Source organism: Lissotriton vulgaris, chromosome 11, assembly GCF_964263255.1.
Source record: "Lissotriton vulgaris chromosome 11, aLisVul1.2, whole genome shotgun sequence".
NCBI lineage: Eukaryota > Metazoa > Chordata > Amphibia > Caudata > Salamandridae > Lissotriton > Lissotriton vulgaris.
Genome location: NC_141699.1, coordinates 982750336 through 982777533, shown reverse-complemented (window position 1 = coordinate 982777533; position 27198 = coordinate 982750336). Strand labels below are relative to the sequence as shown.

The 27198-nt window shown below is 44.5% G+C and overlaps 1 protein-coding gene across 7 annotated transcripts in view; it reads left to right on the top strand.

Annotated features, from left to right (window-relative positions):
- The window catches only part of SCHIP1 (schwannomin interacting protein 1), a 1820134-nt gene that overhangs the window by 1743048 nt on the left and 49888 nt on the right, over positions 1 to 27198 (top strand). Inside the window, exon 1 of one of the 7 annotated variants that reach the window (XM_086944215.1) lies at positions 25765 to 25926. The exons of the other annotated variants lie outside the window; for them this stretch is intronic. Within the exon in view, the coding sequence (XP_086800341.1) occupies positions 25855 to 25926 (72 nt within the window). The 5' untranslated portion in view covers positions 25765 to 25854. Of the gene's footprint in view, positions 1 to 25764; positions 25927 to 27198 lie in introns of those variants that run through there. 7 annotated transcript variants of the gene reach the window in all.

The following is a 27198-nucleotide window of genomic DNA, read 5'->3' as shown; positions in this document are numbered from 1 at the left end:
GACCTGATAATTCTCGCCTCAGTGCCTATTGTAATCATGGGTCCCACTCTGCAACTCTGGGCAATAGCTTGCTTAATCTCCACAATGGCCCCAACAACACTGGGATGCCTGGCTTCACCTTGGGGGTGCCCAGGATTGGGCATTTCACAGGGAAAAGCCAGGAAGGGTTCCACAGCGGTATGCGTAGAGTGCCATGACGCCTCAGGGTATAAGCGCGCTATACAAGTACGAATTCATTTCATTTCATTCATTTCCACATGCTTGTGAGTGGCACAGATCTGCTTCCAAGTAAAACAGGAATGTGGAGCGCATCACCGTTGAGCCAACTGAAGCAAGCCCAATACTGGATATACTTCCACTGTCAGTCACAGAAAGCTTGTTACATCATCTAAACTCCTGCTTAGCCTGATCCACCTTCCTGCCTCACTGTCAAACCCCCCATGTTCTCTCTCTGGTGCCTCCATACCATGGGTACTCATAAACATTTTTATGGGTCCAAAAGCACAGTCTGATTTGTGGCCGGCGCCGCACCGATGGGTGGAGGCGGGGCTACTAGAGAAAAAAAAACACCACCTTTTCAAAACATTACTAGACAGGTGCAGCATTCACCTGTAAACAGGCATGCAGAAACAAGAGGGATGCTGTTCACCTGTGAACAGAGACAGGGAGGCCTATAAAACTATAAAAAGAGACAACACAGTGAAATGGGGGTTTGAGGGACAGAGTTAAACTGGGACACAAAATATGCCCCAGTACCCAAATAAAAGTGGCTGCTTTTAGTAAATTAGAAAACAAAAAAATTAACCCATTTCGGGATATTGGGATTTTTTTTTAATCTAATAAAGGCATGCTGTATAGGTTTTTGCATGTTATGGAAGACTTCATGGGAAATGAACAGTAAAATCTGGCCCAGTAGACCGTAAAGCAGGCCCACAAACAGCCCAAAAACATTCCATCACTGACCTAAAGGAGGTCTGCAGGTGGCAAAGATGGAAGCAGGCTGGCCCGATCCACAGGAGGCCCCCTGCTGCAATCCTCAATGGCGGTGAGATGAGACTGCGGGTGACGTGGAAAAGAGCAGGCTGCGGGCTTCAACATTATTGGCAAATGCAGCAAGAAGCTCTCACAAACGCCCCGTAAAAGTCAGCTGGGAATGTGCAACAGCTGACCTTTAAAGGACCTTTGCTTCCCAATAGTGCCGGGCACATGACATCACTTGTTGTAGGGGGTACAACAAGAACTCTGTACACTTGGTATAATTTATTCTTGAGGAGTTCTCCTATGTGTTGTCAATGCGATGTTTATATTTTAAAGTCGCCCCCACTTAGCACGTCACGCTTGTTGTCACTTTACTATGTGAGCACCTGAATTTTGTCGTGCATAATTTAATAAAATAAATAACAATTGTTATTTTGACTTACATGTCCCTGTTCATATTACTTATCGCTCCCTAAGATATTTATTATCTAGTTCGACTCTAGCGCATTGTCACTAATTCTGACACCGCTTCCTTTCTTGGACCTTTTTTGGCCACATAAGAACCATTGTTTTTCTAAAACATTAGTCTACCCCAGGTTCACATATTGGGGTCCCCTTGTTTTCCATACTACCGGGCCACTGGCGGCCCGCGGACCGTACTCGGAGTACTGCGTCTCCAAACCATACAGTGCGTAACCACTTTTTTAGTGGACACACAAAAAGATGTTTAAGAAGCTTCAAAGAGCCAGGATTGTACCACAGCTCACATTCCGATTACCACTCACGGACTCTATCACATCTGCTGTTTCGGATAGAGGTTATAATTTCATGCCTTCCTTCTTAACACACCACTGGCTGCCTAAGACGGAGAGGTCCCAATTCAAGCCTGACGTTCTCACTATGCACATGTTGTAATCCACTTGTGTTTGGATTACATTTCTGCAGTAAGAGAAAAAAACATGCTCGCAGAGTGAGTGTCAGCAAAGCTAAATTTTGTTTGTCCAACATTTCAACCGTACATCTTGTCAACACAGACCACAAGACTCGGCCGATATGTAATCCGGGGATTAAGGGAATTAAATTCTACACCGCACCAAATGAATAACAGGTTTATATTTGAAGGGTCCTATTGATCTAGTTTAACCTGCATTATCTTTGTTTGCTTTTAGTGGACCGGACTGGTCTTCCTTATTTAATTGTCTTAAGAGTTTTTGTTACATAGAAAGATGTGTTATTGCTTAATCAAATTAAGATAAATTGTAGTTTTTAAGTTAGAGATTTCTACATTTTATTTTATTTTTGTTTGTTAACTTGGCAAACGGAAATCATTTAGATGCAGGAAGCCGACACATGGTAGAGTTTGATAGTGAGATTTTTCAGAAGTGTAAGTCTCTAAATTTGCTAACAACGAATCCCTGTTAAATCGTATCCTCTATAAGGAATGTGAATGGGCGATGCTGGTCATCCACAGAGCTTTTAAGAGGCATGGCTACCAGTGTGGTTACATTGTGGTGTGAGTGGCCAAGTTAGAGTAATCTTTTGAAACGTTTACCAAGAATATTTGTGGACATGTTTATGGAGTAGAGAAGGGAGAAGCGAACCATGGAGGGATCGGTAGGTTGGAAGTTTAAGGAACATTAGAACATTGGAATGTTGAGTGCTCCATTGAAGACGATGGAGTGCTCCGGGCTTCTAATGGCTGGTAAAAGTAGGGAGTTTCAAAATTCCAATGTTTGTTCACAGCAACTGCCGTGAACAAAGGCCTCACGGAGCCAGAGTAGATTTCATTCCCCTTGGGCTCTGTGAGGCCTTTGCTTTACAAATTAGAACAATCTGCCCTCCAGGGGCGGAATGTTTTATTAGCCTTAAAGCCCTTCGTAGCAGGCTCTACCGGCCATTAAAGGCCCGCTCCCTTGTTAAAGGCCTGTGCCTTTGGCTTGGGCTTTTAAAGCTGTTGCAGGCATGTAATGGTCGGTAGAGTCTGCTTCGGTGGGCTCTAGGGCTATATTAGATCAAGATTCTAACAGTTCTGAGGGGAAGTGGAAAAATGACGAAAAGTAAATTATTCACAGTAAGACATGTTCTCTTGGATGTTTAAGAGCATTGGTATGTGCCAGTGAGAAGATATATGCTGCACTTAACAATATAATAAAAGAGTATGAAAGCTATCAAAGTTCAGGGTATAGGTGTTGGGAGACAGGGGGAATTGTGAACTTTGTTAAAAACAATGAAAAATAAAGAATTTAGTGGCAGTGAATAGAGGTGGGAAGTGTTGTTAGAGGCTGATTTGAGGATTTTATATGGCACCTAATACCTACAGAGGCAAGCGATAAGAGTATAATTACATCTGAGGATTCTACCAATGTTTAAAAGCGGGATGTTTCTACAAATGTGTGAAATAAGCAACAATGCCCTCATTATTTATCAGTAATTAAGTATCATTATTTGCTCTGTAAACAAACCATTTTATCGCATCAGCAGTGAATGTTAACTGGAGTTAATTGCCCACCCTTAATAATAGGACAGAGACGAATTTAAGGATGCATAATGAGGCGGAAAATAAATAAATGGATAAGTCAATGGGTGGATGGATGAATGAATAAATGGATACACGAACAGCCACCCAGTGATTTTGGTCTAGATTGTTGAGGGAGTGAACAAATAAAGAGGGTGAGTGAATTTATGCGTGGGTAAAAGAGTGTGTGAATTTGTAAGTTAGTGCAGGGACTAGTGATCGGGTGTATGCGTGGACTGGTGAGGAGATGAATTGGTGGATGGGTGTGTATACAGCTTCTGGGGAAATAAACCTGAGTTGATAACAGCCACCCTGTGACACACAGTCCTTGGATGAGTATGTTTTGAGGAAACAAGACAAAAGGGACCAAAAGTAAAGGAAGGAACCAGCTTTCATTGGATAATGAATTCATAATGGGACATATTTGGAGGTGACTTTCTAACATGGTCAACACTCGACTGATTACAACCAGAGAAAAGCCTCAGTGGCTCTTCTAGCCTTGCCTGCAGGCTTCTTCCTCTGCAGCAAACTGTTTTTTTTCTAAACCGGGGATCAGTGTGCCATGCTTACAACAATGTGCACTGTGGCACACACTTTTGTACTGGCCAGGATGTGTGATGTGATATATCGCTATGTAACCCCAGTGGAAATAGTTTCCCTAGTGGTACTCTGTGCCTTTGTGTGAAAATAACTTATTACCCTCTAACACTGGATGGCTGTGGCCAGTGAGGGTGGTTTTGCATCAGTGCTCGGGGCCGGACTGGGAACAAAAAACGGTCCTGGCAAAGTGCTCGGCTGCCCCCCCTGGAGGAGGGGGTGGGCGTTGGGGGTGCGACCGAGCTTTTTGCCGGGGCCGGTTTTCGGCCGATTTTGTTACAGGCCGATTTTGCAGCTATGCTGCAAAAACGGTCCTGTAACAAAAACAGCCCCCAGGGGCCCAAAACCGGCCCCCACCCTTGCGGCGCACCGGGGGATTGCCCGGTGCCCGCAACAGCCAGTCCGGCCCTGTCAGTGCTCCTATGTTTTATTGTTCCAAAAGGTAAGTCATGGTTTTCACTTTTTGAGTTGAGGTTTGTTACTAAAATTCAATCCAAAAACATTGTTACTTTGAAATAGTTACATGGCTGGAGACTATAAGACTTGTCTTGTGTTTCACATGAATTTCATGTTTTGCAAAGGCTCACTCTCTGAGAGCTACACTGTTGCACAATTAAAACAGTGTCAGTCGCACTGCTACGTAGTATGCAGTACTGGTCCCTCAGAGCACAAACAGATTTACAGCAGTCAGAGAAGTTTGTATGTGTGGACCACGCATGCACTTATCACACAGGCCTTTTCGACGCATCCCGAACCACAAATGTGACTGTACAACACATTCCTTTACCACACAAGTTGTTACAACGACCTGCCGTAGGGAAAGTGTTGCACTTTGGAATAGTATAATCGACTATGCCAACTGTAGTCTGCGCAACGCTAGGGAAAGTGTTGGACTTAAAGTCCAACATCCGTCCAACAAGGGTTTCAAAAAGTCAAGTCTTTGTAACGATTGCATGGTAAAGGAATTCTTTGTAAAGACTCACTCACGGCTTGGAGCGCGTTGTAAGGGTACAGTCTGGTTCGAGCCGCTTTGTAAAGGCTGTTTCACATCAGAGAACCACGCTAATAAGAGATTATGTGGTTTCTAAAAAACAAATGGCATAAGGTAACTTTAGGGCTCAAAGTTTACTAGGATATGGCATGAAAATTATTTACGGCAAAAGAAAGTGAAATTTTGTTGTCAAGGGAACTGAGGTGTTTTAAGAACCCCCAAGGGTAGGTGTACAGTACTTTGGGTTAGAGGATGATTTAGGCATGTCTGTAATAGCACTCATTGAAGTCACTAGCATTAGGACTTTTGGCAGTCAACTTCAAGGACTTCTTTTTTTTATGATATGTGCGGGAATGCACCAAGCAAGTCTGGTATAGACCACATTGACTGCTAATTACATAGGCTCCAGCAAAATTTCCAAGTCAGCGCCAAGAAACTAATCGGTGTACAAGCGCTTTAAAAGGAAAATGTAACAACATAACACATAACATAACATGGTATAGACCACATTAGCATGCTCCGTTCAGTTGGGCGCTTGGCCTCCTCCATTGATTCTAATGTAGATCATGGGCTTCTGGCAGGCCTGGTTGTGGGCATGGGGGGATGGGGTGTTGTGCAGTGCGTCTGGTATTCTAACAAGGAACATAACCGGCCTTAAGCATGGGCGAGATGGGTCCAGTCTCAGGGCGCATAGAGCTGTCTGCATCCTGGCCTTTCACCAATCTCGCCTGACCAGACTCCCAACAAAAGAGCCTTTTATCACTGTTTGTGAAGGCCACCAGCAGCAGTTCATCCTGTTTGTATATCTTCTCATGGCTTTCCCTTCTCATGTCCCTCTTCCCTTCTCACTGCCACTCTCACTTTCAACACACTTCACAACTGTTGATGAGGACCACCACAGGAGTGCGGGCGCCAAATTTTGCATCGGCCAAGTACCTCACTGAGTAGAGGCCAACTCTCACAAGATACCACCTTGTAACAGGCATGGCCAATATGAAGATGGTGACAGCAACTAGCTTTGTATCTGAGCTTTTTAAATTAAAATATTTTCACTGCTAACATAATAATGTCATGAGTACGTTAGAAGATCATGGGGATTCCAGAGTTAATTATGTCTGATATTCTTCTTTGAACTCAGGTTTATGGGTGACTAGTCCTTCAATGAGATAGCCATAAAACTGAACTGAAACCAATCCAGATTGTGCTGGGAATATGCTCTGGTTACAGTCAATTCTTGTTTTTCCAGTTCTTGGTGCTGCACTTGAATACACTGTCCAGTAATCCTAATAAAACACACATAAACTGTGCCACACTCATTGTATCAATCATAGTTAAAACACAACTTCCTATTCCGGTAGAGATGTTGTGCTCCTTTTCAACAGTGCAAAGTCCTTTCCTATTTTACATTCCTTTTCATTTACAGTGCCTTTATTCATAAAGCATGATATAATTCCATAAACTCAGTGTTTTGAACTTCACCCGTAGCCATTTTTTTACACACATGCAATCTCCCACTGGAAAGCAGAGCTATTCACAGACCCTCAGGAAATTATTAAACATGGCGTTGATTGGTTAAGAGAAGCATTTCACCTTTGAGTGGTTGTTGAGAGTTAAGCCTCGGCTCTTTTTAGGCCATTATTTCGAAGATGCAATGGTAAAAACAGCCCCGGTATAGAGCTATACCTTCACCTTTAAATGCCTATTCACCAGCGTCGTTTGTTGACCTATTTAAGGCTGTGGTTGATCCATCAGTTGATCTGTCCCAAGTGTTTCTGGTTTAACCCCTTCCATGCGGCCGCGATTCTGCGCCTGTGCGGCAGAAACGCAAGTGGGCGGGTTTATGACGGCCCCCAGCCTTCATCAGCACACGAGCACCCTAGTGCATGACGGCTGGGGGCCGTCATCAGCATGGAAGGGGTTAAGTATCTGAACCACCCAAATTTATGTGTGATTTGTTCTCTAAAGACGACTATTTGCATATTGTTTTTGATATGTCCTTTATACAAATCTCTTCAGCGTAAATTCTTAAAGCCTCTGTTTTTATATCCATAGACTTTTATCGGGCTAGACCTGCCTTTTTATGTTTACAGCTTTTAGCTACCCATAAAGTTTTTTTTTAATGTATCAAAGTTTCTTATGGGGATTTATAGGGCTGCGGGAAAGAGAAGGATCTTGAGGATAGCTGGCCTTTAATATCTTTTATACTCATGTACTAAGTCACTGTGTTGGGTTTTCTTTATGTATAAACATGTTGGACCTTTTATCATATGACAGCTGTGTGATTATATTACATAATCGAATAAAGAAAATACTGATTGATTGATTGGCATGCAATCCCCCATGTGCATAACTTCTTCCCTCAGTAAAAATTGAAGATGTTTACTGTTTCTACCAAGTTTCATTTCTATGTTATTTCAAACCTGGGAAAGGGTAGGTTGCTGGTCAGGTATATTCAAATGTGTGAAATCTGTTGTAAGCACAGGTATTGTATGTCAAATTTGTAGGAAAGTGCCCTTTTTAGATGCCCCAACACTCACACTTTGCTCTGGATGCTGTTGTTTTAGAACTGAAATAGCACGGGGAACTGCTAAAAGTGCCCGGGTGCCAGCGCTCTTTACTTCAAAAGGTAATGTAAATTTGCTACTCCCAGTTGCCAAGATGCTAGCCTCCCTTGTAAGCCCATAGTATATGGTACTATTGGTACCCAGGGCAAGGGTTTTAAAGGGTTCACCAGGGCTGCAGCACTATCCGTGTTACCCTGAGTGACCCGAGTAAAAGTTAAGTCTACAGGACAGCTACCGCAGCTTGCACGAGCATCTTCTTTGCTCTAGTACGACTCTGCACAAACCATGTGTGACGGTCACCTCACTGCCTTAAGGTTTGCAAGTCACCCCTAAGGTAGGCTTCGTAAGTCCTGGAGGCAGGGTGCATTGTCTTAATGGTGAAGGCATATATGTGCAGGCATATGTACCTCTACAGTACCCTTGCCTTTCAAGTTTACTGTATGTGAACAGCGGTCCATAGGTTAACGTGGGCTGGCTACTGGACAAGATAGCTAGCTCCACAAAGGTGCCACCAAATTAAGTTATGTTTGGTACCAAACACCATGCTTTTTCACCCCTGACAAGATTCTTGTGTCGAGGGTGAGCTGGAATACACCAAAGTGGCATTCTTAGGGGTTTTCCACCGAGATGCAGAGTTCTCTTGTGCTTTGGCAGCCTTTCTGAGCCATGTGCTGCCAAGACAGAAGTCTGACCTCCTGTTGGTGAGTGCTGTCACTCCCAAAAGACATGAGACAAAAGCCTCTGCAGGAAGTAGGCCCTCCCAAGATAGCTAGTGAATGACCCATCAAGGCGGTGAACTTCAAAGGTTTCACTGCCTGTGATATGTGAGTGAATTGTCTTTCAGTGGAGACAAAGCCCCCCTCCCACACTCCCAGGCACTTGTGTTTGCGGGCAGGTGGGAAATTAGGTATTCAGACTGGCATACACCCCCAAAGGCTAGCCACACCTCTAGTGTGGGTCAGCAGGTCTATACAGCCGAGGATGGCCAGTGCCATCTTGAAAACTCCTTAAAATAGTGGGGTCCGGGTAGTTTGGTGACATAAACCTCCCAGATGTGGTCACCTCAGGGGCAGAAGCACTGGTATCCTATTGGCTACTAGCCCTCACATGCCTAAACACCCTCTAAATGCAGGATTTAAGGGGCACTTCTGATGCCAGAACTCCAGATCTGCTCTAAAGAAATGGAGGATAAAGAGAAGCCACGTCAGGACAAGGAAGAACTCCACAAGGAACAGGTGCGAAGTACTGCTCGATGGCAGCCCCCTGCACCCACCAGATTTTTACGTGACCAGGACCAGAGACCCGTTCCAAAAGGAACGAGCCAAAGACTTCATCAGGACTCCCTAGGCCTAGAGGTACTAGCCCCCTGCAGTTGGGAGGCAAAAACCTCTCTTCCACGTTATGAAGAAGGATCACCCACTGGGCTTCATGGTGGACCAGCCAGAAAGTAACTTGCCAGGTACCTTATGTGATCGTAGTCCTGAACGTTAGAGTCTCAGCTCGCTACAGTATTCCCAGGACTTCTGGAAGAAAATTGACCCTGCCGGGACCACAACTTGTTAGTGGTCAAGCCGACTGCTAACTGCTTTACTCAACACCCCATGCAGAGGGAACATTCTGCATCATCCCCCCCCCCCCTCCACTTCTATGGGGCAGTCAAGTTCTTACATCCCAAGAAGGCTTTGTTGGCATGCCTGGTCCCATTCAGCACCACGGATAGCCAGATACACCTCTGTAACAGATGCCCGAGCTAGGCAGACCTGTTGGTGATTCCGGGTCCAGGGGCTACTCCAAGCAGCTCCTCTGAACTCAACCTGCAGGCATCATTTTGTCAGGTGTTGTTTTTGACAGCTCCCGCGGCTCCCATTCAGCACCAAGGACAGCCAAGTCACCTCTGCAGCCGGACTCCCCTGGGCAAAGTAAAATTCTTCTGACTGTTGCAGCTTGGTCTTTGGACTCTCAAGACCTGAACTCCCAGTGGGTTCTGTTGAACTCACCTTGCAAGTGATCGAGTGTCACCTGAGATTTTCCCCATTGACTGCAATTGTAAAGTTTGATAGCTCAGCAAAGCATTGATTTTTTTACCACTTTAAAATTGATCTGCCTTGTATTGACTTTGTTTTGGTGTCTAAATGTATATAAAAGTAAGCTCTATTTTTATAAATTGGTGTCCGATTTCTTTTGAGTCGTGTCAATTACTTATCGCCTCTGTTGGCACTGTAAAGTGCTTTACACATGTTGCTCTTTGCAAGCCTGTCTGCTCTTTGAGAGAAGGACTACTCGCATGTAGCCAAGGTCCACTTTTGGGTACTGTGTCAATATTACACGGTAAAGCCTCCCAGCCATACCACTTAATATTACTACTTTGCTACATAATCTGTCATTCAATTGAACCAAATCACTATGCTGACCTGATTCCAGAGTGCCCCATCCATTCACCAGAGAAATCTCCCTCTACTATAGGCAGGACGAGGCCGGCCCAATTTTATTCACTAACGAACCCTTGTCTGAATTAATCGGTAGAAGAAGAAAAGTCGTGTTCCTCCTTCCATGCCACTGGCGAAACTTAGTACCTTGGTCCTCCTTCCATGCCACTGGCGAAACGTAGTACCTTGGTCCTCCTTCCATGCCACTGGTGAAACTTAGTACCTTGGTCCTCCTTCCATGCCACTGGCGAAACGTAGTACCTTGGTCCTCCTTCCATGCCACTGGCGAAAGGTAGTACCTTGGTCCTCCTTCCATGCCACTGGCGAAACGTAGTACCTTGGTCCTCCTTCCATGCCACTGGCGAAACGTAGTACCTTGGTCCTCCTTCCATGCCACTGGCGAAACTTAGTACCTTGGTCCTCCTTCCATGCCACTGGCGAAACGTAGTACCTTGGTCCTCCTTCCATGCCACTGGCGAAAGGTAGTACCTTGGTCCTCCTTCCATGCCACTGGCGAAACGTAGTACCTTGGTCCTCCTTCCATGCCACTGGCGAAACGTAGTACCTTGGTCCTCCTTCCATGCCACTGGCGAAACGTAGTACCTTGGTCCTCCTTCCATGCCACTGGCGAAAGGTAGTACCTTGGTCCTCCTTCCATGCCACTGGCGAAACGTAGTACCTTGGTCCTCCTTCCATGCCACTGGCGAAACTTAGTACCTTGGTCCTCCTTCCATGCCACTGGCGAAACTTAGTACCTTGGTCCTCCTTCCATGCCACTGGCGAAACGTAGTACCTTGGTCCTCCTTCCATGCCACTGGCGAAAGGTAGTACCTTGGTCCTCCTTCCATGCCACTGGCGAAACGTAGTACCTTGGTCCTCCTTCCATGCCACTGGCGAAACGTAGTACCATGGTCCTCCTTCCATGCCACTGGCGAAACGTAGTACCTTGGTCCTCCTTCCATGCCACTGGCGAAACGTAGTACCTTGGTCCTCCTTCCATGCCACTGGCGAAAGGTAGTACCTTGGTCCTCCTTCCATGCCACTGGCGAAAGGTAGTACCTTGGTCCTCCTTCCATGCCACTGGCGAAACGTAGTACCTTGGTCCTCCTTCCATGCCACTGGCGAAACGTAGTACCTTGGTCCTCCTTCCATGCCACTGGCGAAACTTAGTACCTTGGTCCTCCTTCCATGCCACTGGCGAAACGTAGTACCTTGGTCCTCCTTCCATGCCACTGGCGAAAGGTAGTACCTTGGTCCTCCTTCCATGCCACTGGCGAAACGTAGTACCTTGGTCCTCCTTCCATGCCACTGGCGAAACGTAGTACCTTGGTCCTCCTTCCATGCCACTGGCGAAACTTAGTACCTTGGTCCTCCTTCCATGCCACTGGCGAAACGTAGTACCTTGGTCCTCCTTCCATGCCACTGGCGAAAGGTAGTACCTTGGTCCTCCTTCCATGCCACTGGCGAAACGTAGTACCTTGGTCCTCCTTCCATGCCACTGGCGAAACGTAGTACCTTGGTCCTCCTTCCATGCCACTGGCGAAACGTAGTACCTTGGTCCTCCTTCCATGCCACTGGCGAAACTTAGTACCTTGGTCCTCCTTCCATGCCACTGGCGAAACGTAGTACCTTGGTCCTCCTTCCATGCCACTGGCGAAAGGTAGTACCTTGGTCCTCCTTCCATGCCACTGGCGAAAGGTAGTACCTTGGTCCTCCTTCCATGCCACTGGCGAAACTTAGTACCTTGGTTCTGAGCCCTAGCGAGCATCTGCACATTTTAGAAAGTGTTTAGTAGAATTCAAGTGTGTGCTACTAATGATTTGAAACCTGTCACATTAGGGGTGGGTTTGTGAGTTCACCAAGCATCAACCACTGGCAGAGCTAATAGTTTTGACTTTCTTATCCCTAACTAAAACTTTTTTAAAAACCTGCTGCTTTTTAAAAGTAAAAACAAAAAAGTGTGCTGTATACATACAATGCATCTATATGATACGGACTTTAATGTGTGACAATTCATAGAACTTTTGAGATGCTAAAATGGTCCCTCGTGCCTTGTAATGGAAGGACTCCATAGGCAGTGATGCATATAGCAAACAGCCAGTAGCATGATGAAAGAAAGAAATACTCCTGTGGGTGGTGCAGAATTCCCCTCTATGTATATTTTAAAGAATTAGTTCCAATAAGTCGGCAAAGAAGCGCACTGTCAAGCCAGATCTAAAAATGTACAAACCGGGAATTTTCATCTGAAGTATTTGCATATAGCCTTATAGCCCGCCGTAGAGGGCTTTACCGGCTATTAAAGGCCCTCTCCAGCGTTAAAGGCCCCGAGCCGAAGGCGAGGGCCTTTAACAAGGGAGAGGGACTTTAATAGCGGTAAAGCCCTCTACGAAGGGCTATAAGGCTATTAGAACATTCTGTCACTAGAGGACAGAATGTTCTAACAAAAAAACAAAGCCTTTTGGAAGCGTGAGGGGATTGGAATCCCCTCAGGCTCCCTGAAGCCTTTGTTCACAGCCAGAGCTGAACAAAGAAACATTGGAATGTTGGAGCTCCAGCTTATACCGGCCATTATAAGCCCAGAGCACTCCATTGTTTTCAATGGAGCTCCCAACATTCCAATGTTCTAATATAGCCTTATAGCCCGCCGTAGAGGGCTTTACCGGCTATTAAAGGCCCTCTCCAGCGTTAAAGGCCCCGAGCCGAAGGCGAGGGCCTTTAACAAGGGAGAGGGACTTTAATAGCGGTAAAGCCCTCTACGAAGGGCTATAAGGCTATTAGAACATTCTGTCACTAGAGGACAGAATGTTCTAACAAAAAAACAAAGCCTTTTGGAAATCACTCTTGGAACAAGACTGGAGTGTTTGGTAAGTGGACAAGTTCAGGGATATTATAATTGACTGCATTATATATACAAGAACTTAACATTTCAGGAAAGTTCTGTAGGTGAAAATAGCATGTTAAAGATGCGAAAACGGTTCTGGTCTGAACATTGTGTTGTTTGTCTTCAATTTTGTTAGGGTGCCTTAGAGAAATCTCTCCTTCCAGTCATAGATGCAGCATTAACCATTAAGTTTATTATTTTTACCAGCAGAACTCCATGTACCAAGGACATTTTAATCCCATTTAGAAACTGTTTGGTGCAGATGTATAGCTGTCAGTATTATAATAGTCTGAGGAAATATGCATCGCTAACAGGAAGCTGTTCCAAAGATTTACCATGTGCAAGGGAAAATGGTGCTGGGATTTGCTGATGAAGCAGCAGCTCCTGAGTCCTGAGGCCATAAATGAAAAAAATAAAAATAACACTGATGAAAGGTGGCAAGCTTCCTTGAAAAACTGATAACAATGTTGTTGTGTAAGTTCCTGTAGAACAGCTTACATTTGCTTTCACCTCAAGAACAGCGAAAGGCAACTGACTGACCTCGATAACATAAACATGACCTATTTTATTTAAGTGTTTTAGCTTAGATCATCACTAAACTTTTGAGGTGGGTTATAGCCGAGCGGTTGGGGTTAAAGGGCGAAAATGTCGTTTGCAGCAGTTTTTAGCTCCAGCACAAACTAGGGGTTAGGGCGCGTTGCATTCAGGCCTGTGTGCATGGGCGGTTAGCACAAGGCTTTACCCAGTGGTAATTGGCTGTGCATGATTGGTGTAAGAACTTCCACAAAGTATATGCAGGAACTGTTTGTCTGCATTATGCTTGCTTTAATACAGTACAGGTATTCGATTTAGTAACATCAACCCCACCCGCCACCTCCCACATCGATCTACATAGCGCTCTTATTCTATACGCCCCACATGCAGCTCCCGAATCTTAGTAAAATTGAACCAATATTTGATTTGTAGATGCATTAGCGCCACAGGATATTTGAGCCTTGCAGGACATCGATTTACTTAAATAATGCTACACTCCTCTCTGGGTATTTTTTGCAATACACGCTGACATGTATGAGAAACGCCACCGTCCAATTTTCAATGGCCATGGCCACTTGAGGACGTTCTGCCAGCTCAAACTCCTCCTCTTTTGAGCCTTCTTTGGCCCTGAGTTCTCTATGCAGGAGTTTAAACATTTCTACATACTCCTCTTTCCAAATTTTCTTCTTTGTATACAACATCAGATGTGCCCTCAGTGGCTTTGTGACCCTCATATAGGGGAGTTTTTTGTATCCTGAGCTCCTACTCTCTCTTCCTCCATGCTTTTCCCCTTCCCCTATGCCTGTGATCGTATTCTTTGCCTTCGCTAGCCCAGGGTTGTCCCTTTTTCCTTATTATCTTCCTCACAGTCAACCACCGACTTTAGTGTTACCTCGGACGTCTCTTGCCTCTTCCCTTCTGTCCCTACCCCGTGCCCCTGACATACCTACCCTTCTGCAATCGCACCTTCTGTTGCCACTTGCACTCAGCATCAACTCCAGTGGACACCTTCACTGGACCGCCACTGCATTTCCCTTTGTACTCTTACCTGTCCGTAAGGGTGGCAACCGCTCTGAAGCCTGCTGCCTTGCCAGTGGAAGTTGCCTCTGTGCTCCTTGCATGTCAGTTGACCGGCCTGGTGCCATCAGCGGAACCTGTAAAACAGCACTAGAGGTGGTATTAGGTTGACCCCCCCCCTCACATGTTGTCCAAATCTCTCCTTCCTTGAGACCGTTGTCTCCGTAATCCAATTCAACCTCCTATTGCAATGTGGGCCCCTTCGGACCGCTTGCCGTACCATCCACACCTTATGTCACCTGTTGCCCTACGATATGGCTGCCTTCCGCTACACCCTGAGGGGCCATACTTAACCTTCTAGCAGTTATGCCCATGTGGGTCGTCGTGACCTGTGCTGCTCCCAATTCATAGATGCTCCACCCGCACCTGCGATCTCCATTGCGAGGCCTCCCTGGAACTTCTTGTACCATATGATGCCAGGTCCCACAACGCTCTCCAGCTGACCATTCTGGGCCATGCCTTCTCTCCCCGAGTGTATGCGAGCCTCACTGTGCTTTCCTGAGGCCACAACCCGTCGTAAGCTTGATACTGCAAAGAAGGTAGGCCCGGTGTGTAGCGCCCTGAGTACCCTGTTGTCTGGTCTGGTTCCCACCCATCTCCTAAAAGCTGGATTGCTATATCACTGTTCCCGCCCCACTGACCCCTTCTACCCTACCAAGCATATACCTTTTGAGGTTTGCGTGTAGTGGCCCCCCTCTCTGTCCCCATCTCCTCCCCGTCATTCCATTCAAGCATGGCATCGAGAATCGCTCATGCCCTGCTGCGCTGTGCCGCCTGGGTGTTGTGACTCACTGCTGGAGTCATGTGGTGGTCGCTATGCCCACCTGTCCAATGATCCCTTTTCTCCTCTGGCTCTTTTGACTGCCATCTCCTGTGCACTGCTTCCGGGGCCCGTTCCACCCAGTCCCTGTTCTCCCATGCCGTCTGACTTGAGGGCCCAACCTTGCTGTCCTCATCACTGTCTTATGCCCCCAATCTCGCCTGCCATTACCTCCCTACTGCAAAAGATCCCCCAGTTGGCCATATGCGACCCTATACACATGCCCAGACTATTGCTTCACCATTAGGCAAGGACTGAGAATCCTCAATCTCCACCCCTTGTTCTTCCAATGAATCTATGCACCCGGCCTGCTCTGTAGTCCTCTCCATGTGTGTTTGTGTGCCGCATTTCTGCGTGTCTCAGGGGCCTCTCCCTGCCCTCTTGCGTCCTACTAATTGCAGCCTTGTACTCACCACCCCAATCTAGTGTTGCCTTTCTGGGGCCCAACCAGCCGATCATGTATGGCTTCCCCCTTCCTACCTTCTGCATTGCCCCGCCCCTCCTCACTCTTGCTGCAGGGACCACTCCAGACGTTCCTAGGTGGCCTTAACACTTACCTGGGCCTCGACTTGACCCTTCTGTGGAGTGTATGCCAGAAAGGCAGCCGCTATTCTGCTGTACACCAGCCTCACCATCCAGGCTGTCTGAGCAGGAGCACTGCCATCGACCAGAAGGTCCAAGCGCCCAGCTTCTGCTAACAGGTGGAGCCCCTTCCCGAACCCGCTCGTCCTCCATATTGCCACACGACTACGCTCATCCTCGCAGGTAAGGAACAGAACAATCTCTTCTCAATGCTGCACTAGCCCTAAAACACAGAAAATTGCTCCTGCACTAAAATAGGGCTGCCACCACGTACACTTACCATAAAATGGCATACTATGTATCCATTGGGCTACATCCTTTCTCAGATGTAGCCCAAGAAGCCGAGTCAGCTAGACTGCGCATCTATCCTCCCAATGTCCCCGAAGGACAGACATCCATTTGTTCCGCTGTCCCTCAAAGCCAAAGTTTTCTTTCAGAGCACATAATTTATGTTCAACTATAGATGCCTTTAAATGGAGTCCAGTAAAGTGTTCGCTTTGGTGATAAAGTCCTTAACATGTTTGAAGAGTATGCTAAAGAAAAATGTGACTTGTATGAAGAAATATAATTTTGATTGGATTATTTTGAATGAAAAACTATGACGTAGGCAGCAGCAATTGCATTCATTTCTACTGGTATTTAGTAAATGGCCTATTTAAGTAACAAAGGATTTTGAGTCTAGTGGGAGTTTTAGTTTCTGCAAATGAAAATCCGATTTCTTCTCATGAAAAGTGTGATTCACTTTATTTAGTTGAGATGATCTTATTCAACTCTTTTAAAATAAAGACTTTCGGCCTCCTTTATTGTATGGTGTTGTGGGAGTTCTGACATAATCTAATGAAGCTTCTCTCCCTACCAAAGCAGCATTTCACCCACTCATTTAGAGGGAACCTCTAGGTTTCTGACAGTAGAGCCTCAGCTGGTTTTGCTGCTGGAAACCTAAGGCCTCCCATTGGGACACCACGGGGTCAATGCACCTGAATGCCCACCCATTATGGGGGTTTGTATTTCAAAAATCTAAAAAAAAAAAAGTGTATTGGCATGTGGGGCAGCAGTATAGTTTTGACAAAAGTACTTCTGTCATATTGGTGAAAACAGTTAAGCAAAAACAATCTCCACCAATCCGGTGGGGTTTTCTAGATTGGTTGGGGCGCGTTATACAGAAGGGGAAGAGGATCGGACTTCCACCACACTGACACCTTGGCGTGCCACCGCCATTTTATAATTATCCTTTTACTTAAGATTGTCAACTGAACAGTTTTGCTCTTAAGAACTATGAGTATATCCCCTTTATTTCTGGTTTTAATTTTTATCTTAAAATAAGTTCATATGTCCTATTTTCATTCATAAAAGTTACTAATCCTGGTAATCTATTTCTTATTATCACTCAGCCAATATTACGTTATTTAGCCTATAGCGTTGGTCATGTTTAAGCTAAGAAAATTGTATTACCATTTAAGAATTAACTCCTGGAAATCTGCATTCAGGAAATCTGCAGTGTAATATGTTCAATGTATTTTTCTTGGAACATCTGTATGTTAATGCATAGCACAATGCGGCTCAGATTTTATTTAATTAAAAATATATCACGTTAATAACCATTTAGCATGGTATGGCACACTTTTGAACTCCAATTTATAGGCTCAGAAATTAGCTTATTTGGACGTATTCATGCTCCTGAAAAATGACTTCTAATACTGTTTATTATCTGGAAATCACGCAGTGTGGCGAATGCAATCCATTAATTGAATGTGAAGAGATTTTCGATGTAAGTTATTAAACAAAGCTGTGCTTATCGTAAGCAAAACAATACTCCGGAAAAATGGAAAAGGAAGCTAATCTTAGTGACCCAGGGAAATTACATGCAAAGTCAGCACGGCAATTGCAGAACGTAAGCATATTAGTATGGCGGTAGGACGCCATTGACTGCGCAGGAGGCAATATTGAAAAACACCCCCCCCCCCCCCACACCTAATGCATATATCGTTTTTCTTCAGTTGTTTGTGGCTGTTGTGGTAGCGTATCGTGGAAACCCCGTCGTATCCCAATAAACCCTCTACGGCGTATAAAAAATAAAACCCGCACAGGATTGTTGCAGTGGAGGTGCGCGTGTTCTCAGCTAAAATGGGATAAGAATACCCTTTTTAGTGGTTTATTTTTACTCCTAGTCCCCTTTATGCTTATGTTCTAGTTTTCTGTGCTTTGATTGTAAGGTTTCTGTTTCTGGGTTTTTTGGGTGTTGCTTTTAAAAAATGTGTTTGAGGAATACACCCAAACATCAAACCTAAGTTAAAAAAATAGTCTCAGCTCACCTTTAGCAAAATGTTAAACTTGAACATCAAGAAGTAATCCTTGATATATATTTATATAAGGTATTTGCATAGCGTCAAATAGCCACAGGGACAACAGAGCACAGTACCTGGAAACAGAGTGTACAACACAGCATTCAGAATGAACTCAGTTTTTACCACGTCTAGGATTTTAGAGTTCGGGCCTAACACTGGGGATAGTGATTTTCACTGTGGGATTTTCTGCAAATTGCAATTAGAATATCGCTTAATTTTAAGATTTTTTTTATTTTTTATTTAGCAAACCCTAGGGTGTTGCAAATCGACCTACCTCAAGAATAATAATGAGGTAGTTTGCAACCCATTAGGAAGGATTTTTTTTAATGCAGTTTGTTTTCCTAGAAGAAAAATGGGATGCTTTAAAAAAAATTAACTTAAACATTTAACTTTCAGTTCATGGGACCACTGCCTGCTCTTAAAGTTTTTTTTAAAACATTCGCAAAGGGGAGTGGGTCCCTCAGGAATATATACCACTATGTTTCGCTAGTTGGAAAGGACGAACACGCCTCTTTCAAGTACAGAATCTGAATTGGATCACAAATGTAAATTGGGATTCAACAATAAGTTATTGAATCACAAATAGGTATTTGTATATTTAAAAAAATATTTTTTCAGTCTCAGACTTTGCCATCTCAGTAATGTTTTGTAAATCTGTCCTCAAGTCTTTTATGTAGATCCTGTAAATGTGAGCTTTCCAGTCTATGTGGGAGGATAATGAGTTAGTATTGAGGAGGGATCATGAGGGAAGCATTTCCATGTGGTAAGACCCAGTCAATTGATAGTCTGTGCATATTCCAGCCTGTCCTCTGCTTTTCAGTGCACTGTGTCTTCAGTGTTGATTTAAAGGCTGTGCGCAGAGGGATTTGGCCACTCCTGGTGGGTTGACCATGGAGCCTGACTACAGGCCAGGCACCGCAGCGATGTTTTCTGCATACAGCGGATGGTTGTCAACCCCCACTTCAGCCATGCATAGCCATGCAAACCATAGCTGGCACACCAAATGCAATGCTTATGTCCTCACAATATTTATACCAATAAACAACCACACCTAAAAGCAAACCGATAAAGAGTACTACATTTGTTGCCATCCCTGTCAAAATGGTAAGGCTGATGTGAAACGTAATCTCCGGTCTAACATGATTTATAACATTTGCAATTGCATCCATTTCATTAGGGCGGGGCCGTCCGCATTGCATTTGGTGTGTGCCATGGTTTACCTGGCCATTGTGTGTTATGTATTGTGGTTCTAACCATGACTTGGACATTTCAATAGATTCTCAGTTTTAATTTGTAACCATAACAACACACTTAAACTGTCGTTTTTTAGGTGAATATGAATTTATACACATGCAGTATAGTTCACATTTTGTTTTCACCCACTATACTATGGGCTAGTGGATCACCCCACTTTGACCACCTGCTTGCTCTCTTCACTGAGGAATACAGTATTTTGTTGTTCACTTGTGCATATCCACTTAAAAGAAGACAACTGCGGTATCAAGGCTGGTGGTTACAAATAATACTTTTATTTTCTGCTTTAAAGTTTTTTGTTTTTTAAAAACATTTTTGAGTTAGGCCAATTTTTTGCATAGATATGCATGGCACGTGGTGCATTTTTACATTTTAATAGTTTTAACATGCCAATGCCTTTTGCCTCTGTGTGCAAAAACTAGGCTTAGGCGGAGTTCGTGGAGTTCCGTGCAGAGTTCCTCAAGCGGCGGAATGCCATGAGGTTGCACCATTCGTGCTGATTTTTAGCTCCAGGTGTTTGTTCCGCACTGGAAAATCAGCACGAACAGCAGCGTGCGCAGCGCACGAGGGAGCTGTTCTTTCTACCGCTCCAGTAGATGTTCACCCCGAGCTGTAGCAGCCATCCGCGACCGCCCGCGTTGAGAAATCTCGCAGGGAGGTAGTCTGCAGTACGTTTTTCCTTGGTCGCGCTTGTCAACGTAACGTTGGCAAGCGAGGAAGAAACTTACGAGCAGAATTTCACGCCCAGGCCTATTAAAAACACTTTGAAGACCTTACAAAGCCAAACCTATTGGCTTTGCCAGTGCTTTTGAAGTCATTGGTACAACCTTTTATTATATTGTAAAATATGTGTAGCACTTTAAACCCCTGCTACTATGTCCGTGCTACCTCCATAACATATGTACAACTGGCATACTACTGCAACAGGACTCCACGTAGGGCCTCGATTTTAAATCATCAATCACCAGAGGCTGCAGGTTGCCATAAATGCAGCTGTGTTTTCTGGCTTGTAGAGAGAATATCAGAATACACCGCAGACGGAATAGGTATTGTGTTTTTGTCTCACTTAAAAGGGTTTAAGGTCATAGGTGGGCTGTGGGATCTTTTGATGTAACATTAACCGGTTTTAAATCTAGGCAGGTTTGATCTAAATCAGTTTTGGTTCCGGGTCTTTCTTTCATCATTCATTTGATCAGTTAAGCAGGCCCTCGGTTGAAAATAGGGCCAAGGTTGAGCTACATGAAAGACACTCAAGTGCCAGGCTAAGGCCTCAAGTTTCCTTTACAATTTTTTTAGGTTCTTTGCTGTGAGGCAGCTTACCTTTTAGTAAACCTCTGATAGACCCCCCTCTTCGCAGAACGAACAGTTCATTAACCCCTCACTCCTTCACATCCTTTAAAAAGAAATGCTAAAATTAGTTTTTAAATGTGTGATATGCAGAAAAGGCGCAGCACGTGCCGCGATAACACATAATGTGTGGTGCCTGTATTTATTTGAGCGGTTTGCAGCTCTAAGCTCGGAACTTGGCAAGACACATGACCGGAAGTAGACTTCCTTCAAAATAGGAAGTGCTGCAAAAATCTCCCAGCCTTGCATGCTTTTTAATTACCTCTGTAAAATAGTTTTTATTGTGATTTTTCTGCATTTAGCATTTTTTTCAACATAATCTTCATGCCACTGGCAACAATCTTCTACTTTAAGCATGAAAAAAACTGCAGAAATTGTGTGACAGTTATAATTCAAACTATTGTTTATTTACGAATTCAAAGTATGATGTTGATGAAAGAGTGTTTTTTTCCTCCCCCTGTTTATTGTTATAGTTGAGAAGGTTTTTTTGCATTCTTTCATTGTGATATATGAAAGGGACACAGCCCCGAAAGGTCATTAGGTGCTCATTAGACAATGTATCAGGGAGAGGATGTGGCCTAACAGCTAGAGCGGTCGACCTCGAAGCTGGGGAACCGGGTTTGACTCTCGGCAGGAAGGCTCAACATCCTGTGATTCTGAGCAAATCACGTAATCTCCCCGTTCCTAACAAAAAATGAACGTGTCCGTCTGTAACGCAACTGGTGCTCATGTAAAGCGCTCTGATACCTTTGGGTCTAGTTCACTCTATATAAAACGCTAAAGAAAAAAATTGATGTAGGAAACTTACCTGGAAAGCAGTGTCACAGACAGGAGGGCTAGCTTTATCATGCAAACTCATGCAAACCTAATTTATTCATGCCTGTATTTGTATTTACTAGCTCAATAAAACCAGCAGAACTGTTGACTTTACCAATGCCTGTTTTGTTCACCTTGATTGATCACCTGTACTCCCTTATACATTCAGCTGCTCAAAATACTGGGATACTTTGCCAGTGTAATTATTGGAAGAGATACAACATTATGCTGAGTAGAAACTCGCAGCATACAAGGCAGCACCAAAATCGTTGCGCTACCATGGAAAGGGGTTCATCTTTCACCCGGATGAAGTGTACCCCTATCCAGAGGGCTTACCTACAGAGTTTGGTTGCCAAGAAGCTGCAGCAGAAGGATGTTCCAGAATATTGGGATGAGTTTCTCCTTTCTCCATTCCCAGCAAGGCTCCAAGATCTCTGCTGGCCATACTTATGTGAAAAAAAAACAAAATAATTAAAAATAAGAGAAAAAATAAAATGTATAGTGTTTGAAAATGTGCAATAATTGGACCTCAGAGGAGGGTTTTGATTGGCATAGCATTGGCAAAGCCAATAAAGGAAGCTGGGCCAAAATGATTGGCAAAAGACTTGCATTGTAGCAGCTTTTGTGGTTCCTCTTACAAGACTTTGGACCACAACCTTGGAAACAGAACACCTGTCTATGCAAAAAAGGAGAAAGAAAACATTTGACGGCCACAATAGGGCGAGGAGCACATTTCAGGACAGATAAAAGCACTAAACTTGCCTCCTGCACTAGCAAAAATAGCAAACAAGCATTTGCAATGCAATAGGTCTCACATTTACGAGAGTTTGAGCTATTGGCATTGTAAATGACAATGCCATTTATCTATGTATTGTTCTTGAAAAGCGATAAATAAAAGGCATTGTCATTTCCAAAGCCAATAGCTTAAACGCTCGCAAATGCAAGCCCCATTGCATTGCAAAGGCTTTCGGCACCTGTGCTATAAAGATTATTTTTAAAAGAGTTAGAGATTGCAGGCAGGACAATGCTATTTGAGAAAATAGTGCTCGTATTCTGTAAATAAAGCCTACTGAGTAACAATGCAAGTAACAGTGGGGGTCCTTATGGGAGGTTACAAAGGTGATACTAAGGAGGGACTACTAAACCTATTGACCAATGAAAACCCACAGTTTACAGTGGACAATGACACAAGCCAATGAAAAATATAGGTGGAAAGTTAGCGGAGCTTCAAGTCCTTATATAGATACAGCCTGCCTCGCAGAGCAGCGCAAGCGCTGCCCAGGCTCGACCTAAGAAGGATTATTTTTTTGTAAACAAATCCAGTAAGAGATAGAATTAAAGATGATAAAAAGTCCGAAGGCTGAGTGTACTTTCGTTCCCTTGAGCATTGCACTTTCTAGGAGGTAAAATGATACTCCAAACAGCCAAAAGCAGGATTGTCAGACTAAAATACAACTGTTTTATTCTGTGAAAGTAACGTCTGGACAAAACTGACCCTAACAGGTCAAAAGTTGAAGTGGGTTGAACAAAAGCCCGCACTGTGCAAAATGTAAAGAAAAGGCCATTGAGATTGCTGTGATGCTAGACCAGTGTTTTTCATAGATTCATTTCTTTATCGGAGTGAAATGAATTGCTCACTGTGTTGTGTTTACTTATTTGAACTCATGCAGCTCGATTCTCATGCCAGAGGATTGACACTGTACAGGGTGGTTTCATACAAAACAAAGCAAATTAACAGATGCGAGCATTGTCCTGAATAGCTTGGCATGATGTACTCTGGGCGGTTTCCTTCAATGGGTGGGGGGGCTGCACCCACCCTATTTCCGCGTCGTCCAGCATCCGCAAACCACATTTGTTTTAAATTGCTAAGTAACACCAGTAGCAATGTTACTTTATATTTTAAAACAATTGCAGAAGCCTGCTCAGTCCTGCTGCTTTCCTGCCTGTGACGCACTGAGTCAGGCACGGGCGTCAGGCACGCAGGTTCTTGTGAAGTTGTGATACATTCGCTTTGCGCATGTGTCACATTAGAGTTTAGTAAATGTTGTGTTTGTGTGTCATGCAACATCTTTAAAAAAAGTTTATTTTAGATCAAAAGAAAGCAGGACCTAACAAATGGGAACTGGTAGCGGGGTCATAGAGATTATTTGCATTAATGTTGGCGAGCTGCTGTTGTTTTGCAATATTGAAAAAAAACGCCACTAGTCCTGAATATTAGATGTAAACACATTTAGAATTAGGATGAGTGTGCCTGTGCACTGTGAGTGACCTGCCAACTGGGCATGAATAAGCTGAAATTGTATCATAAATTCAAAGCTATCCTGAAGAGTGGCCCCCAGAATATGTTGGGATCAGGGCCCCCAAAATCCTTAAGATGTCCCTGAATAATGCACTTGGAAGACATCCGGTATGGCCCTGGACGTTTTCCCCAGTTCCGCGACAAACACCCTCACTGCCTCACGCAGCAGCAGGATATTTTTGCCATGCTAGGGATCATTTTATTTTTTGAAAGATCAAAATTTAGTTTCCATACTGACTTACTTAGGGTCAGTTTCTAGGAGCGGAGGGACTGGGAGAGGAATTTCTCATTGTTTGCCAGAAATGCTTGCCAAAGTCACTTCTGGCTTTCTCAAATATGCTTGAAAATGCACTATTTGCTCACTCTTTTTTTCAAAAATGTCTCGGGGGAGAAGACCCCCAAACTCCGTTTATGATGATCAGGCTCGCTCGCTACCCGGTACCCATCTAGGACTTTTACGCCTCACCACTTTCAAATGTCACCAGCCGCTACTGGCTGTGCCATGTGGTCGGCAGTGCACTCTTACTAATTTCTGACTCAATGGTAAAGATACTATTTTACAGTTTTTATTTAGCTAGCTCCTAGCAGCAAACATGAAATATGTGTCACTAATGCAGAAAAATACCAAACCCTAAACTTTCTTGAAGTAGTGTGGCTCACTGGTTAGAGGCGGCAGACCCGAGAGCAGAGGACGGCCCGGGACCCGGGTTCGATTCCCGGCGCAGCAGGTTTCTGGACCAGGGTCAGCGGACTCGATAATTCTCTCGCCTCGGTGCCCACTCTGATCAGCGATCACACTCGGCAACTCTGGGCATTAGCTTGCCTCATCTTCACTAACGGCCCCACCAGACCGCCGGGGATGCCTGGTCTCACCCTGGAGATACCCATTAAGGGACCATCTCTCAGGGAAGCCAGGAAGGGTTTCGCAGCGGTCGAAGCGCCTTGGGACCCTCCGGGTAAGTAGTGCGCTATATAAATGCCTATACATACATACATTCTTGCCTTAGCTTAAAGAGAACGTGAAAGCGGGTTTTAGCCTTGCAAATGTAGTTCTATTCACAGGCCGCGTTCAGCAGAAAATAACTATAACGGTAATAACAGACCATGTTACATAATTGTCTATTATATAATGTAATATAATACAACTTAAAATCTATACAATATCAACCTATTTACACACATACATATGGTTAAAATATGCACTTATAAAGTCAAAGGTAAACGTATAGTGTGCGTAATGGGGTCCGGTTGAGTGGTCGTGCCCAGGAGGGCCCCATAGCCTGTGCAATCTGGAGTAGTGATTGCCCACAAGCAGTGTCAGCTGGGCAAGCCTCGCTACCTATTTTTAGCCTCCATTGAAGCGGATCAGGGGAAGCCAGTTGTTTCCCGCCTGCTACTGACCACTTCACACCTGCAGGGGGCCACCACTCTGTGCCCAGGGAGCACCCACTCGAGAAACGACCCTTACTTTATTAGGACACAGAGGCCTGGTGCTGCCAGGGATCTGGCCGTGAGAACCGTCCAGAGGGAGGTGATACCTGACATCGGGGAGGCACCGCTCTTGACAGGCCCACGTGCCGGGCTGGAATCCAGTCCTAAGTGCAGAGTCGGGCAGCTGTCCACGCGCCAGGGCGCGGGAGAGGGCGGGTACGCACCGCCGCTGCCCGGGACCAGGGCACCGAGGCTGTGAGCTCACATCCGACCCGGCGGCCCTAGCACAATGAGGAGCCAGAGGAGGAAGCAGAGGGACCCCTGATCTCCGGGTGAGGTCATTCCTGGCACCGGCTGTGTGTGGTAATGCCGGGATTTGAAGGGTTGCCCACTGACTATGGACAGTGATGGAATGAAGGTTATTCTCGGTGAGCTCTCTAGATTGGGCACCCCTGCCAGCTACAAAAAGGTAAGCCTCCGCGGTGTGTGATAAGCATGAGTGTGAGCACTATTATAGCGCAGCCTTGTACAAATAAGTGCTTCTATGTGCTTGTGTGTATTTTTTTAATTCAGATGAAATATGGCATGAGTTAGGATAGAGTCCCTTGCACCACGGTTCTTTTTTGAGAAAATGTACAATACAAACTTATATTTTGCAGGTTTCGTGTGTTTAACAAAGTACACGCAGTCTATGTATTTATTTTGATATTTATAAAAAATCGAAAACACGTTCTTGGCTCTATTTAATCTAAAGTCTAGTCGCAGCGCTTCGTGGCTTTTTAAAGCAGCGCTAGTTTCTTGTGACCGTGCTTTAAATCAGCCTCGCACGTGTATGTACTTGTTGTTTAGGAAACACTGTCTGTGTCTGAAGAGCAATTCGTGCAACTTTGGGATTTTTTTTTTGCCAGCGATGGAAGTTATCCGATTTGCAACGTTTTTCCATAAAAATGTACGATTCTGCATGCATTGTTTTAGAAAGTGGATGGTTTTAACATAAAGAATTTAAGCAGCGCGTGGCGTTATTACAGAAATACATATTTATTTCTAAGCCTGAAACAAGTACTTTTTAAACTCCTTTAAAAAGCGAATTTAATTTTGTTTAAAAAAAAAAGCTTGTAAGGATACTCGGCAAGTTCCACCCATGTACTATATTTGAAAGCAAAACCAAGAAACTATTGCCTGCATATTGTTGCTTTATAATTTGGGATTCCAGAAGGGTGAGGTAACTCCCTTTAAGATCACATTTGCTCGTTGGCAAGTGGTCGTTATCTCCTCTGTAAACACATGTCTGAAGCCGTTCCTTTTTCGGAATGTACTTAACATTTTTCAAACCTAATAATTCTGCATTTGCAGACCAAAAATAAAGGTTGTGTTGCACTAAATCTACAATTATATACCTGACCCCAGAAACCATGGCGTTTCTTTTTTAAGGATTCCACGTGGACGCAAAGAAAGTTATGCATTTTGTATAACCTCCTGGACTTAGTTCCTTTTCATTGGCTGGCTCAGGGTCACGTGACATACCCAGTAGCCTCTTGACATAGACAGACATATTTGGAGGAGTGATGGCAAGATATATTCACCTAGTCTGTTTTCTATTGTTATATACATGGCTTCTTATCTTCACAGCACAGCACATTTTTTGTTAGAGCACAGCTACACCTGACTGCTGTCATCATTTAAAAGCCAGTGCCTATTTTTTTTTTAAAAAAAGGACAAAATGACTTCTATTTTTGGGCAT